General features: G+C 30.4%; 1 protein-coding gene across 2 annotated transcripts; it reads left to right on the top strand.

Annotated features, from left to right (window-relative positions):
• Window positions 1-12228: 12228 nt before the first annotated feature.
• LOC106681931 (transmembrane protein 14C) lies at window positions 12229-16365 on the top strand. 2 transcript variants are annotated; one of them, XM_014422527.3, is made up of 4 exons: window positions 12229-12449; window positions 12809-12998; window positions 15338-15400; window positions 15560-16365. In XM_014422527.3, exons 1-4 carry the CDS (start codon window positions 12380-12382, stop codon window positions 15567-15569), a joined length of 333 nt encoding a protein of 110 aa, XP_014278013.1. In that variant the 5' UTR covers window positions 12229-12379; the 3' UTR covers window positions 15570-16365. The 2 variants fall into 2 exon arrangements, with proteins under 2 accessions (XP_014278013.1, XP_066906485.1); XM_067050384.1 differs by having other exon boundaries at window positions 12233-12449; window positions 15338-15419.
• Window positions 16366-16970: the final 605 nt, after the last annotated feature.

The raw sequence follows: 16970 nt of genomic DNA, 5'->3' as shown, positions 1-16970 counted from the left end.
GATGAGACGTTTGGTGTGGTTGGGGACAGTGGCAAGAATGGAAGGATTGTCAAAATTAAAAGTATGATTCAGGTTTAATGCGTGTTCTGATAATTTAGATGCAAGTGGGTTACAGGAGTTGATGGAAGTTTTGTGCTGGGAAATGCGGTTCTTAAGTTGTTTTTAGTTTCGCCAATATAGAAGGAATTGCAGCATGGGGTTGAACAGGGTATCCTGTAAACCACATTGGAACGGTGTAAGAAAGGAATAGGGTCTATCAATTTGGAAAAAAGATAGGAAATTTTATTGTGGGACTTAAAGCCAAGACGTAGGGTGGGAATAGTGGATCTTAAAGATTTTTGAATTTTATCAGAAAGAATGGGAATATACGGAAGCGACCTGTACTGAAAAAGTGGTGGAGTGGGTTGAGGACAGGAGGGATTGGAGTAACACGGTTAATGTAAGAATCGAGTAGTTTGTTAGTAATTTTTGGAGGGAAATTGTTGTTAAATAGGATCTGTTTAATACGTTGTATGTTGGTCTGGTGGTATTGAGGGTCAGAAAGAGAAAAAGATCGGTGGATAAGGTTCTTAGCAACATTAATAATTTGGTGATAAGGGTGTTGAGAAAAATAGTTCAGAAGTCTACCAGAATAAGTGGGTTTGGTATACCAATTAGTGGATAGGGAGCCATAGGAATTTCTGATAATTAGTAGGTCAAGAAAAGGGAGGGAATGCTCAATTTCACTTTCAACAGTAAACTGAAGACGAGGGTGGTAGGAGTTAAAGGCTGATAGGATCTCGGGGATTCTGTCAGGATTGAGGACCAGGAAGAGATCGTTCACGTACTTTTAATGAAAATTATGTCTTGTGAGAAGAGAGGTATTATAGAGTTGAGAAGGTCATTAAGAACAATATTAGAGATATCTGGAGCAAGGCAGTTACTCATCGCAAGTCCGTTAATTTGGTGGTAAAATTTATCTTGAAAAGTCAGGTAACCGGAATTACAGCAAAGTTCTAAAGCAGAAAGAAATGAGGTGAGGTTAAGCGTGGAATGAGGTTGAATTATAGTCCAGTTCTCAACGATGTGAAGGGCTTTGTCAATGGGGATGTTAGTAAAAAGGCTTTCGGCATCAAAGGAGGTTAAGATAAAGTTGTCAGGTATGTTGAAGGATTGTAATAGTTCTTTAAGGTGGAAGGAATTACGGATATCATAAGATTTATTGTGGCTGAGGATTTGAAGGGCAGGAAGAAGAAATTACTGATTTTAGAAGAGGGAGCGTTGATATTAGAAATGATGGGGCGAAGGGGATTACCATGTTTATGGATTTTAGGGAGTCCGTATAAGCGGGGGACTAAAGAATTATAAGAAATGAGGTTGAGGTAGGTGGGGAGGTTAATCTGGCTGGTTTCAAGCAGGTTCCTGAGGAGTGAGTTGAACTGGAGCATAAGAAAAATTATTTATTTATGTCGACGTTTCAACCTGAGTTTCAGTCAGGGCTATAGAGCAAAAAGAGATAACACCATCATTAAGAGAAAAATAAAATTGAAAAGAAATAGTATACTAACAAATTTGGAATTATACAAAATATTGAATTGAATAATACAAAATAGTTGATTGCTAACCATGGAATTACAGTAGTAGATTGATAATAGTGAAAGATGAAATATAATATATAGGTAAAAATATATGTAAGTAGTGTCTAAAAAACTGAAAAACAATTTGAATCTACCTATTGAACAATATGACAGAAAATGAAATTTATGATACAATGGATAAGTGACTTATATATGAATAACAGTGTTAATATTAACATATACATATAAATATATATACATGGGAAATGAATAATGTAAGAAATATGATATCATTTCCCATTCTCTATATTTCTTCTAGCTTATTCCTTTTTTAAAAATATTGTTTTTACAATATTGTAACCTTAATCTTAATTTAACAAAAAAAAATTTGTACTAATTTATATAACTTTCTTGCCCATTATATCATATATCCATTAACCATTAACCTTTTTTTCTCTCTATATGGTAACCCCATAAAGAGATAGTTTATTTTTTTTATGTATGTTCCATGTTATGAAAGGTATGTTACTAATATTATATGTTTACATTATAAAAGATTTTAGTATATATAATTTGTTACATTGTTTACAACATTTAAAAAACACAATTAATTAATAATAATAAAAACAAGAAGGAAAAAAAAACAACAAATACAACAAGATGTTTTAGACTGCCCTTCTATAATTAGTCAGCTGGTCAAAGTCAATTTGTTTAATGAATTTTTGCAAGCCTGTCTTAAATTTTTAAATAGTATGTGTTACTTGTGTCGTATTACTTGAAACAAATTAATATTATGACGACTGACTGGTGTGACGAAAATGAACAAGTGCACAATTTCAGACATATACTTTATGAATGTAAACTATATGGCCGACAAAGAGTTCAGCTAATATAAGATATAATACTGAAACAAGGCAATTAGCCTGAATCAGAACACATACTTTTTACAAAATTTAAGGTAGACTTGCTAAAATTCATAAAACAAATTGACTTTGACCAGCTCCTTAATTATAGAAGGGCAATCTAAAACCTTTTGTTGTGTTTCTTGATTTTTTTTTTCCTTCTTATTTTTTTACTATCAATTAATTATATGTTTTTTAAATCTTATAAACAATGAAACAAATTATGTATACTCAAATCTTTTGTATTGTAAACATATAATATACGCAGTATATCTTTCATGGCATGGAACATGTATAAAGGAAATAAACTATCTCTTTATGGGGTTACCATATAGAGAAAAATTTGTATATATGTTAATGTTCACACTGTAATTCATACATAAGTCACTTACCCATTGTATCGTTTAATTTTAACCATTGAATTTTCTGTCATATTGTTCAATATGAAGATTCTTCTTATAACAAGATTGTAATTAAAAACAATTCATATCTGAACTAAACATGGGAACATAAAAGTTTTGTTTTATTTTAAGAAATCTCAATGCTGTTAGAATCACTAAAAATTGATGCAACCAAGAATACCTAGCAAGATGTCATGTAGTTAGAGATGAGAGTGAAAACTAGCCGTGAACTCCTGAGAGATTTTGAAGCTAATATCAAAACTAACTCTTGAGTTCACAGTAAGTACTTCCACTAATATTTCATGAATTAATTAATATGAAAATAATTTATTTATAATTCCTAATGAGGTGTAGATAGTTGACTGTAGATTACTAATTGTAGGAAATGGATTGGTCAGCAAAAAAATTCATAAATAAACAAAAAATGATTTATTTATGCCGAAATTTAGACCTGAGTTTCAGGTGTTCATCAGGGCTATAGAACAAAAAGAGATAACAACCATCATTTAAAAAAACATAAAATTGAAAAGAAATAATATACTAACAAACTTAGAACTATACAAAATATTGAATTGAATAATACAAAATAGTTGATTAATAACTATGAAATTAGACAGTAGTAGATTGATAACACTGAAAAATATAATATAATATTATATAGGTAAAAAGATATGTATAATATAAGATATGTAAGTAGTGTCTGGACAACTGAAACACAATTTGAATCTTCATATTGAACAATATGACAGAAAATTAAATGGTTAAAATTAAACGATACAATGGGTAAGTGACTTATGTATGAATTACAGTGTGAACATTAACATATATACAAATTTTTCTCTATATGGTAACCCCCTAAAGAGATAGTTTATTTCCTTTATACATGTTCCATGCCATGAAAGACATACTGCGTATATTATATGTTTACAATACAAAAGATTTGAGTATACATAATTTGTTTCATTGTTTATAAGATTTAAAAAACATATAATTAATTGATAGTAAAAAAATAAGAAGGAAAAAAAAATCAAGAAACACAACAAAAGGTTTTAGATTGCCCTTCTATAATTAAGGAGCTGGTCAAAGTCAATTTGTTTTATGAATTTTAGCAAGTCTACCTTAAATTTTGTAAAAAGTATGTGTTCTGATTCAGGCTAATTGCCTTGTTTCAGTATTATATCTTATATTAGCTGAACTCTTTGTCGGCCGTATAGTTTACATTCATAAAGTATATGTCTGAAATTGTGCACTTGTTCATTTTCGTCACACCTGTCAGTCGTCATAATATTAATTTGTTTCAAGTAATACGACACAAGTAACACATACTATTTAAAAATTTAAGACAGGCTTGCAAAAATTCATAAAACAAATTGACTTTGACCAGCTGACTAATTATAGAAGGGCAGTCTAAAACATCTTGTTGTATTTGTTGTTTTTTTTTCCTTCTTGTTTTTATTATTATTAATTAATTGTGTTTTTTAAATGTTGTAAACAATGTAACAAATTATATATACTAAAATCTTTTATAATGTAAACATATAATATTAGTAACATACCTTTCATAACATGGAACATACATAAAAAAAATAAACTATCTCTTTATGGGGTTACCATATAGAGAGAAAAAAAGGTTAATGGTTAATGGATATATGATATAATGGGCAAGAAAGTTATATAAATTAGTACAAATTTTTTTTTGTTAAATTAAGATTAAGGTTACAATATTGTAAAAACAATATTTTTAAAAAAGGAATAAGCTAGAAGAAATATAGAGAATGGGAAATGATATCATATTTCTTACATTATTCATTTCCCATGTATATATATTTATATGTATATGTTAATATTAACACTGTTATTCATATATAAGTCACTTATCCATTGTATCATAAATTTCATTTTATGTCATATTGTTCAGTATAAAGATTCAAATTGTGTTTCAGTTGTCCAGACACTACTTACATATCTTATATTATACATATCTTTTTACCTATATAATATTATATTATATTTTTCAGTGTTATCAATCTACTAATGTCTAATTTCATAGTTATTAATCAACTATTTCGTATTATTCAATTCAATATTTCGTATAGTTCTAAGTTTGTTAGTATATTATTTCTTTTCAATTTTATGTTTTTTAAATGATGGTTGTTATCTCTTTTTGTTCTATAGCCCTGATGAACACCTGAAACTCAGGTCGAAATGTCGGCATAAATAAATCATTTTTTGTTTATTTATGAATTTTTTTGCTGACCAATCCATTTCCTACAATTAGTGATCTACAGTCAACTATCTACACCTCATTAGGAATTATAAATAAATTATTTTCATATTAATTAATTCATGAAATATTAGTGGAAGTACTTACTGTGAACTCAAGAGTTAGTTTTGGTATTAGCTTCAAAATCTCTCAGGAGTTCATGGCTAGTTTTCACATGAGAGTGAAAGAGATGTAGATAGAGATGAGACTCTATCTACATGACATCTTGCTAGGTATTCTTGGTTGCATCAATTTTTAGTGATTCTAACAGCATTGAGATTTCTTAAAATAAAACAAAACTTTTATGTTCCCATGTTTAGTTCAGATATGAATAGTTTTTAATTACAATCTTAAAATGTGGTTATAAGTTGAGATTTTGTTTACTTGTTAAATGTGTGATGCTCAAAAACAGTTTCATTTTCTGGGCAAAAATTTAATAAGAGTGAACCATCTTCCACAAGCCCCCAATTTTTCTTGTAGCTTTCTGAAGTCATGAAGAACAATATCAAAAAAATGTGCAAAATTGTTTAACGAAACTTGAATTGTGTATAAACCACCCAAATCCTACAATAATCATAAAGTTAATTGTTAAATTTATAATATTAATTCATGGAAAGCTTACCCATCCATGTTTGAATCAATAAAAACTCCTAATATTTTATACATTTATGCAAACATACATAAAAAAAAACTACTACTCTGATTAAAAATTGAATATTTCATCTATGATGAAACCAATTGTATTAAATGATTTTATATCCCAATAATGAAGTCTGGCATTCAATTTTCAACTTCTTAAAATTACCTCAATTGTAAGCTTTTGAAAACTATGCAACTAGCTATGTGGAAAGGATTATTGCAAGCCAAATTCCCTTCTTAATTTTCACTAAAATTTTTCATAGCATGTACTTCCACTTTGTTTTTCAATTGTGTATTTATAGCTTAACAAGTAATAAGCGAATGCAGGGAAACTTTAATAAGTATGGTTAATAATACATTGGTATATTAACTTTTGTTCATTTTTAAAATTGCTACTTATAGTGATATAGTCAAATGGAAGAATAAAGGAAAAATCCAAGAACACTCGTCATTTGTGTTTACTTGTTTTTTTTTGTTTGATTGAATACGACTCTATATATTTTTATCAATGCATTGCCTTACCTCAATATTGGGTAATTCTAAATTATTGACTAAATGAGGAAAAAACAATAATCTTAAATTAAAATACTGGCCTAAATCCTGAGTAATTCAGTATATGCATTAAACAAAAATCAAAACAGTGTAAATTTGCACAAAAAAAGTAAAACGTGCAATGTTGTGTAAATAGACCTTGAACGTGCAATTTAAAATTAGTGTTGAAAGGAATATGGTCCGGGTGCGGTCAAAAAAACTCAAATAGTAGAATTATACTATTTTATTTTTTTAAAAACAGTATAATTCTACTATTTGAGTTTTTTTGACCGCACTCGGACCATATTCCTTTCATCTTTACACACGGTCAATCAATAATCTTCCAGTAAAATTAGTGTTTTTTTAATGTCTTATTCATGATTTGAATTTCTGTAGAGGTTTGGCGGAATTTGGAGCTAGAGAACAAAATATTGCACGAAAGTATGGTTTCTAGTTGTAGTAGTGGAAAAGAGATTATCTGTCGACCGTAAATAGAATATTTCCGAAATCAGGCTTTTATCATTGGCAACAAATGAAATATTGATTTATAAAGTCAATCCTTGTTCTATTTCTAATATGTAAAGGTTTAGGTAAATATAGATGGTATCCGGATGCTTTCTGAAACAGTCGTTATTCCATCTAAGATCGGCAGATTAACAACATGGTGGTGCTAATGAGAATTTGAAGTTACATTTCTTACTTATCCTAGTTAGATAGGCGCATATTAAAAGAAAAACAAGAGGCCATTTTAAATGACTTTTAATTGAAAGCAAACCGCGAGATCACAACAAAAGAAAAAAAACAACTATTTCAAATCGATGATTGCCGCGCGGTTATGAGAATCATATTTATATTCCTCTGAAAACTACCCATTTTTTCTTATACGATAAGCAAATAGTTTGTTAATTGTTATTATTATTACAATGATTGCTAAATCACGTACTAACTCTATTTGTACGGGGGTTGTCCTACCAACAAACAAATAAATTATTATTATAATTATTATTTCTGGAGGGAGTGATCCGTATAGAAGTTGTCTTAGCGTAAATGCAGTTTGTTGATAAGTACCATAAACAAACATTGTAACACTAGATAAAGCTTGTAGAAGGCAAATTAAGACAGTATTATTCATTAGGCATTCATTGTGTTCACTTAGCGTCTATTTCTTTCTTACTTTTTACTTTTCAAAGTATTTTAACTGGTTCTGAAACTTGGGAAAATTAAGTTAGTAGTGTCAGTGTTCGTAAAAAAAAAAAAAGAACTTTTAGGAAGTTCATGATCTAAAGACTGATGACGTAGATTAGAGGATATGTAAGATACGTTATAGGTTATTACACCTAGAATATAGATACATATTCATTATAGAATGGATGTTGTAAAATTAAGATATCATATGTTTGAGAAGGTTAGACATGAGTAGGTTATACAAAACAATTGAAAAGGAATGTTATGTGCTCTTAATAAAGGTTTAATAAACAGTTTATGTGTTTTATAATAGGGGTATTCATGATCTTTAGTTTAACATGCTAAATGGAAAAACTTATGTTAAACGGAGAAATATTTCCTTCGTTTACCATGTTAAACCGATATAACATGTAACATGGTTGAGAGTCTGTTACTAGGTCTGCTAAACGGAGAATGACGTCAGGAAACAGACCAGCTGAGCTGTTTTCTTTTGTCTTGTGTTTAGGACTTTTTAAAAAATATAATCAGTAACCAAACTTTTATACTAGGCTAATGCTAATGGGTTTGTTCAAAAAAGCGCTAAATAAGGTTCCAGTTAGGCTTCAGAGGATGCTTCTGAAACTTCAGCCTTACAGACTTCAGTTGATATATAAACGAGGCCGATTACTACACCTGGCGGACACGCTCTAAGGTGACGTTGGACCTTCAGGTTATGATCAAATTGCGGGATTTGACGAAGATATTGAAGTACAGGTAGCACTCTTGACTAAACATTTGCCCATTACTCAGGAGGTGTAGAAAGAAATTTCAGATATGACGAAAACGGATTCAGACATACAATCAATAAAAAGATATGTCACCCAAGGTTGGCCACGATATTATCGAGACGTTGAGGACTGCTAAACCTTTTTATCATTTCAAGAACGAACTAAATGTTATTGATGGCTTGCTGTTCCGGGGAGAACGCGTGCTAATTCCCAAATGTCTCTCTTGGAAAATTCAAATTAAATTTCATTTAGGTCATCTAGGGATCAACAGAATGCAGAGCGGAACCCACCGTGTAATGGATCAATATTGCTCAAGATATCAAGAAATTTGTTAAAAGCTGTTATGTCTGCCAAAAGTATCAGGATTCAAAACTCAAACTAGAAATGACCTACAGAGAAGTGCCATCCCTTCCTTGGATGGTGGTGGGTTGTGATCTATTTGAATGCAACCAAAAGCAATATTTGGTGATTGTGGACGCGCTTTCTAATTTCCCTGAAGTAATGCTGCTGAAAGATTTAACTAGCAATACTGTCATAACTAAGATGAAATCAATATTCGCTAGACATGGGATACCGGTAACGGTTTATACGGACGGCGCAGTATATTTTACTTCAAGATTATTTTCGGAATTCGCAAATAAATGGGGTTTCTAGCCCGCACTACCCCAAATCAAATGGTTTGGCAGAAAGTGCTGTAATAAGCAAGAAGATTTTCATAAAAGCAACCGAAGCTGGGGAGGATATTTATCTGGCTCTATTAAATTTCAGGAATACACCGCGTAGTAAAATTCATTCTCCAGCTTCAACTTTAATGGGAAGGAACCTCAGGACAATCTTGCCCTGTACTCTCCAATCACTAGTTCCTAGAATCACTTTCGAGGCTGATAGGAAGCTACTGATCGAAGATCGAGTTAAAACTAAGAAACTTTATGACCAACATGCATTCATAAGATCTTCATATTTTGAAGGACAGGATGTATGGTTTAGAAAATGGCCATCATCGCCTTGGATACCTGGTACAGGTATACAGTAACAGTAACTGACAAAGGATGAGGCCCGAACTCGTACATCGTACAGGGACAACAGGGAGGTGTTTATGTCCGAAATGAAGCTCATATTTCACCAAGGCAAATTAGACATGGAAGTCCCACATAGTGTGGAACAAGATAGCAGCCATAGTTCTTCAACAAATCAAGAGGAGCCGGCGCTTGCAATGTCGGATCCAACAGCCGAGCTATTACAGAAGAAAACAAGATGTGGGTGTGTTATGAAACCACCAAGAAGTCTTGTTGAAGAAAGTTAAAAGAAAAAAAAAAAGAGTATGAGTGGAGAGTTTGAGTATCAGTTTCAGTTGTTCTGTCTAAATTATTTTCTAATGTAGTATTCGAGAATTGTTTCATTTGATATTAGTGTTTGAATTTTTTTTGCATTCTTCTGTAAAAATTTAGTATTATTTAGTATGTGAGTGTTGGCTTTATTTATGATATCTTGATTTTCTTTAAAGGGGGGAAATGTTGTAAAATTAAGATATCATATGTTTGATAAGGTTAGACATGAGGAGTTTTTACAAAAAAATTGAACAGCAATGTTATGTGCTCTTAATAAAGGTGTATAAAAACAGTTTTTGTGTTTTATAATGAACAAAACAATAGATAATGAAATACCATCTCAAGGCTTAACTACTATCGACCGGTGTCAAACTATGGAGCATTCTAGTGATACAAACAGCAATCCATCGATTGTTAAGGTGGTCAACTATAATTCTAAATTAAAAAACTGGAATGAATAAGAATGAAAACGGCTACGACCACATAGTTGAAAAATACCGCCGCGGAGTCTGATAGATTATTAGGACTGATAGGAGAATTAGGACACCATAACTGACTGGGCTGTAGAACAAGCTGAGGCATCATCAGCAACTAGTTATCAAAGTTTTGAAGGTGCAATTGGGACGAAACTTGATTGTGCGGGAAAAAATTGGTTTTCGGATTTACATGATCCGATTTTCTGGTCCTTTTTTTGGGTTTATATAAAGTCGGGGTCAGAGATCTTATTTTTTGATGATCCCCTTAGCCGTGTACTCCGGAAGACCCCGAAGATGCCGCCTTAAGTTAACAGTCATGGCATGCACGTTAGGTAGCTTACCCCTACCACAACGGCAAATTAGATAGAACTAGCTGGCCAGCCTCTGAGGGAGAAACAACCCTTTTTTGAGATCCTGAAACGAATTCGCATGGTATCCACCATTACGCCCACCAATGCACGAAGCATCGGGACTTAACAAGCGGCGAGAAGACACCAGGACTTGACCGCGACGGTGAAACTCCTGAATACGGTATCAACTGATAAGACCCAATCGGGGATCTACATCATTCTTGTGTATTTATTTTACACTGATTATTTAAAAATACAAGAATGTTAACCCTTAAACATAATAATTGCTCTTAATTTAACACGAATTTTCCACACTAATTTAAAGAATATGTCAGCAAACAATCAGAGTACCTGAAATAAAGCATGGATCAGGTCCTGATGTGAACACTAGTTTCAAAGTCTTTCGTCGAAAGTGTCAGCGACATAATGGAGAAAGGTGTCCCAGAGGAGAAAGAAGTAGAAGTTCAGCAGTGGAATCAGGTACCTTTTAGGAACACCAGGAATAAAAAGGCGCGATTTAGCCTCTGATCCACCTGACCTGAACCACCTTCAAGTCCGAAATTCGGTCATAGAAGAAGAGATAGTAGACACGTGCAGGGGAGCTGTAAGCCTTGAGGACCCAGAAGAAGAGGACACTCGTAGATGCTATGAATGCAATCACCCAAACCACATTGCAGCGAACTGTCAAGTACTTTGAATCTGGGGACCAAAGCTATATCATTAGAGTCTTGGATTTACTTACCGAACCCAGCCCCAGATAGGTTTTTTATAAAGTCTTTATATTTTATTTATTTGAAATAATTAACCAATTCTCATTGTTATTAGAAATTTAAAAAATGGATAACTATAACTATTAAAGAATTTGATGTTTAACCAAAGAGAAATATTTCCACAGGTTGAATTCGATTTTCGGGAAATAACAGGAGTAATATATATATATATATATACTATTATAAAGCCAAAAAGTAATAAAAAGGAATATCTAGAATATAAAGGCGTAGAAAATAATAGAGAATGACGAAAAACATAATTAAATAGACTGAATTTGAAATAAAGGATTTCGTGTTTCCATGGTTGTTATGACAATAGTTAGTTTTTACATTCTCTTGCATATAGCTCGTTAAATCGGGTAAACAAGAGCAAGTGAATAGCGGTTTGGTGGAATTTTCTTGCTGAAAATGTCTCGTGCATTAGTACAGCTCATCTACGCCTAACAGAGGGGTGTATACAGGCACACCCTTTCATCTCGTATCAAGTTAATTTTATATCTACTCGAATTTGAAACAGTCTATATATTATATCTATATAAAAAAGGAATTTCATCTATTTATCGAATTTCAATTCAAAGAAGGGTTAAGTGAAAGTTGTTATACGCGCACAGCATCCTAACGTTTGTATATTCTAAAGAATTTGAATTGGGACCTCACCTCTACTTAACTCTATTCTAAACTAACAAAGGTTTGGAAACGGGTAGAACTGCTTATAATATTCATCTGGAAACACCTTCATATCGATGTCCTTATGGACAAAATTTATTTAATGTATAAATGTTAATTGAAAACAGATTTTCAGTAAATCGTGATTGATAGTTTTACAGTTGGTGTTTTGAGTTATTAAACTCAAATTTAATTATTCGAATTAAAATATATTAATAATCAAAATGATTAGCTTAGCTACCTTTTTTTTTATCGAATAACCAAATAAATATGTTTGAAATTAGTATTTATACAATCAACTATAATTATGACAAAGTAATAATGTAATAATTGTGACACTTGAATTATGTTAACAGTTTAATTTATTTTTCAAAAATTTGGGTAGGATAACTTTAGGTCAGGTTAAAGAGGGCTATCCCCTCCTCTGAAATCAGATTGTCATACCTATATTCGAATTCATGCCTGCACTTGAACTTATCTCATCACTTCATACCAGTTCAGCTATCAACTAAATATTTTTTACAATTATTACTTCTTAACCAGAAATGGATTCATTAGGATTTATGTACGCCGTTGTTTTAGCTGCTGGAGGGACCTATGGCTATGTTAAATCAGGTAGGATTAACGAAATACTTGGTATTATATTCTGTCTCAGTCCTTAAGGTGTTACAATTATTATTTGGTGGTTTCACCTCTTGTACATTTTAAGTAATTTTTCTGTTGAATCTTTATTTCTGGGGAATATTTATAATCCCTTGGTGGACTTTACCATCCATTCCATTATTGAATATCCCTTCATGTATTTTTTTTAATATATGTTTTATTATTCACAATATAAAATTGGTAATTGGTATATTATCTTTGTTTTAGTTTTTTATTTTAACATTTACTATACAACTTTATTTGTTCATCGTAGTTTTATTTGAGAATATTTTATCTGTTACTTTATCCAAGAATTTATATGGTGCTTACAGGTTCGATACCATCTTTAGCTGCTGGACTCCTATTTGGATCGGCGATAGGACTAGGAGCCTACCAAGTAACTAGGAATCCCGAAAACTTCTATTTGGCCCTAGGAACGAGTACAGTTGTTGCTGGTGTTATGGGATCAAGGTATTATTCATCTGGTAAGATTATGCCAGCAGGTGTTATTTGTGGAATCAGGTGAGTAAATATTAATTTGAATAATGAATAAGTTTTTTTTATTTATTTTATTTAAATATTGTTTTCATGAAGTTCAAACAATGTAACATTTATTAGTTTATTAAATAATAGGAATTTTATTCCAGGAAATTTGAGTAGAATTTGTTATAATTAAGGCTCTTTGTCAAGCATTTTTACTCGAGGAAAAACTACTAATTTTGCATTGGTAAATTGAAACAGATTAATTGGGAATCGATAAGTGTTTCAGACATTATTGTAGGTTTGTTTAAGTCAGCTTAGGTTTGTTAATATTTTTTAATATAGCAAATATAGAATTAGTTGTACGATTGTTGTTCAAAATTATTGTGGGGCAATGACCTAAGTCATATCCATCACAAGCCATAGGTTTTTATAAAATCAATCATTACATTAAACGAATTAATTTCACATTCCATCTCAAACTATTTTGATATTTTTTTTTCATTTGGGCTTAACTGGATTTATGGTTCTTGCATTAGATTGGAATTTATAGGGCTCAGTTTTACGTTGACAGCTATGCAGTCTCCTATACAATTTCTCTTTCCAGTTTATTTTTTGAACATTGGTTTATATCTTACTAACAGGTTATGTACATTAATCATAATTTGTCCTACTAATCTCTCTTTTGTCAGTATGGTGTTGTTCCTCAACTAAGTATTCTAGGTCCCATCCTCCCACAGTGTTTATTGCCTACATCCTGTCTTCACCATGTAAACTGATAGATTCTACTGATGTGTGTTGTCAGTAAATAATTATGCATTTATTCCATCCCAAACTTTAAAGAATGAGTGATTACAGTAAATTTCTTCCTATCCCATCTAATCAGTTTTGTAATTTGTTATAAACCTATAACATCCTTTCAGGTAATATCCTTTAAAAATATTCTGCCAACTTGGAATCCTGATATAAGACTTCAGCATTTACTAGTAAAACACCCTTAATATCCATTTAATTTGTTCAAAAAGCTCAATTATGTAATTATAATCAGACATATACATTTATACAAAGTTGAGCTTTTGGTCTCTTCTAGCACATTCACTTTATCTTGTAATGTTGTTCATTTAATGAAATTAAACTCATCTCTAGTTTAGATGGAATAAATCAAGTGACATAGTGCTCAATGAAAGTTACTTACCTGTTGGGGATTAATGATTTTTTTGTCTCAGGGTAGAGATTTTAATACCTCTATTAATAATAATATTTTATAAACTAAAAATTTTCAAAAATATATTTTTTTTTATTATCCTTCAATAAATCTTTCATTATTAATTGAATAATTTGAAAAAAAAATATTTATTTTAAAATTTACTAGGATAGGGCTTTCCTATTTCATTAGAAGTGGGAAGTTTTCTTTAATATAAATATTGAGTCTTGTAATTTCAAATAAAATGACTAATGATGCAGTTGTAAGATGTATAATAAATGAATTTGTTGTCAAAATTAATATTTAAAATACATTGATGAGATTGCGGAATTAATCAAAAGAAAATTAGTTTTCTATTGTTTTCAGAAATAGGTACCATTAATTTAATGGTTATTTAAGCATTTTAAATTTTATGTTGAACAATTATTGCATTGCTATGCTGAAGCTTTTATATAATACAGGGTCAAATAATTGTCTCCATAATTTCATATTTTGAAGTTCTGTCATTGTTATATCAAGGCAGCTATATATACCTATCTGTAGAAAAGTTTTCTTATTCTTTGAAAATGGCATCATAGAGCAGTTAAAAAATATCTGTATTTGCTATCTACATTAAAGTAAACTATGAATTTGTGTTTCTGTTATGTAACTAACTTGTTATATAACAAATACAATTATAAATTAATTAACAAATACTGAATGAATAAATAATGAATTAAATAATTGATAGCATTTTTAAATACTTCATTTTCATAATACCATTGTGACAATTATTTATTTTTATATTATGGTTTATATTAATGTAAATTTTATGTAATTCTGTTTTTGTTTTTTTAAATATTGAATTGTATTGCTTTGTTGATCTAAATATCCTTATTTGTTTCCCATTATTTTAATTAATCTGTTAATAGTATATCTATCATTAAGAAAATATTTGAAATTTTGTTCCGAAATCTAGTATCAAACTTGAACAGAGTTCAATAAGTTTTACTTCTTTTGGCTAACTGAATTATTTATGACATTTATTCATCTATTTATAGTTTAATTAGATCTTTACACTCTTAAATAAATATGTATGTTAACTAAATGATTTTGGTAATTGCCAAGATTCTTAACTGAGTTTCATAGAAAATTTCAGGTTCATTCCTATTTCACCAGTAATTTTTTCCTTTTTTAGTGTTGCTATGGCTATTCGCTATGCTTACAAAGGATTAACTTTGCAAAAGGCAGTAAAAACTACGTAAGGAACTAAAAATTTTGTAAGTTTAGTTTTATTTAAATATTTGTAAATTCAAAAGTATTTTCTTTTAAAGAGGTATGAGATTATATTTTACCATAGTAAAATTTCATTATTATTATATGATGTCTGCTGAATCATTTTTTTTTTTTTTTTTTTCAGAGAAATTTAAAATCGTACATACATCACTTATAGTTTACATATAGTGTTAGTAAGTTTTTCATCAGTCTGTGGTGGATGATGGGCCGTTTTAATTTTATTTTTTTGTGAGCAGTAATATGACACCTATTTACATTGCCAAGTAATATTTTATGATTGCTTATCATGATTTTAGTTATTGTTGGTTAGTGAAGGTTATGTTATTTCATAAGTAGTCTTTCTAGTATTTTGTTATGTATATCCTGCAGTTCGGTAGATAATATTTTTAATGTGTACCAAAGCCCAAATTTTCTAAGCCCTACAGTATCTTTTTTTTTTATAGTTTTATCAATACCTGTGATAAGATTTTTAGCCGTGTGTAAATATAGTGGTTGTAACCACAGGTACCTTTTAATATTGTTATACTATGCCATATAATGGTGAGATAAATGTTGTTAACGATAGAATTCTTTAAAGTGTAATTCATTATTTTTCCTTTGATACACTATTATTGCTGGCAAATTATGCCTAGAAATTGTATCACTGATAATGTTTGGTGAAACATTTTGTTATGGCTTCAGAGGATGAATAAAACCCAAACGTACCTATAGATAAAAGAAGTTCATATTTGTATTAAGAACCTTATTTTGAATTATGTTATTGGTTGATAATTAAGCATTGATTATAATTTTTAAATATGTTAAGTAATTAATAATTTTATAAAAATGTTTTCTTAATTGCATTGATTGTTGTATTCTTATTAATTATGGATTCATACATTATATGTTACTGAAATGATTATATTTTATATAAATAAAGTATTTCTCAGATTTTTTTTTTGTTATTTAACTTTACAAATTCTACATATTTCTAATTGGCACTTCGAGGTTAATTTACTTTAGTACTTAGATATTTTATATGTTATTAAGATTATATTATTATAATAATGTTATTATATTAGGAAATAATTTTTAATAACCTTTCTTGTTTAAGAATTCAATGTGGGATTCTATAGTTAGGGTTATTGGAGCAAAATGCTAGTGAACTCGAAACAAACTTGCTATTATTCACAGACATTCGATGGAACACATACCCTAATTCAGTATCGGATTTTGAATTTCCTCCCTGTTGGTCCAACGAAAGGGACTCCCTTTTGTACCTACAGTGGTCCCTTGTTACAGCTAGCAGGGCTATTTTGTCACTATCCTGTTACTCTGTCATTGATTGAACCTAAGTACCTGGATTCCTTTCAGTGGTCTAGGTCTCAGTATCTTATAGCACCATAGTGTAAATACCATTGTTTACAACTTCAAGAGAACAGAAGCTCTTGACCATATGATATTTTTCAGGAGAGGTAAGAGAGAATATGAGACAACTTTATAGGCTCTAAAAATAAAGATATCAATCTCATGCTTTGCTTTATTAATGCTTGCCA

The sequence above is a fragment of the Halyomorpha halys genome, unplaced genomic scaffold, assembly GCF_000696795.3.
Source record: "Halyomorpha halys isolate HHAL.00 unplaced genomic scaffold, Hhal_1.1 Scaffold374.1, whole genome shotgun sequence".
Taxonomy (NCBI): domain Eukaryota; kingdom Metazoa; phylum Arthropoda; class Insecta; order Hemiptera; family Pentatomidae; genus Halyomorpha; species Halyomorpha halys.
The sequence above is the reverse complement of the archived record's forward strand: the minus strand, read 5'-3'. Positions and strand labels throughout refer to the sequence as shown.

Bases quoted from the DNA above. Each gene is read 5' to 3' on its own strand.
- LOC106681931 (XM_014422527.3), top strand. From the start codon at position 12,380: ATGGATTCATTAGGATTTATGTACGCCGTTGTTTTAGCTGCTGGAGGG. The intron at 12,450-12,808 runs GTAGGATTAACG...TGGTGCTTACAG, and splicing joins CTATGGCTATGTTAAATCAG to GTTCGATACCATCTTTAGCT. The intron at 12,999-15,337 runs GTGAGTAAATAT...TTCCTTTTTTAG, and splicing joins GGTGTTATTTGTGGAATCAG to TGTTGCTATGGCTATTCGCT.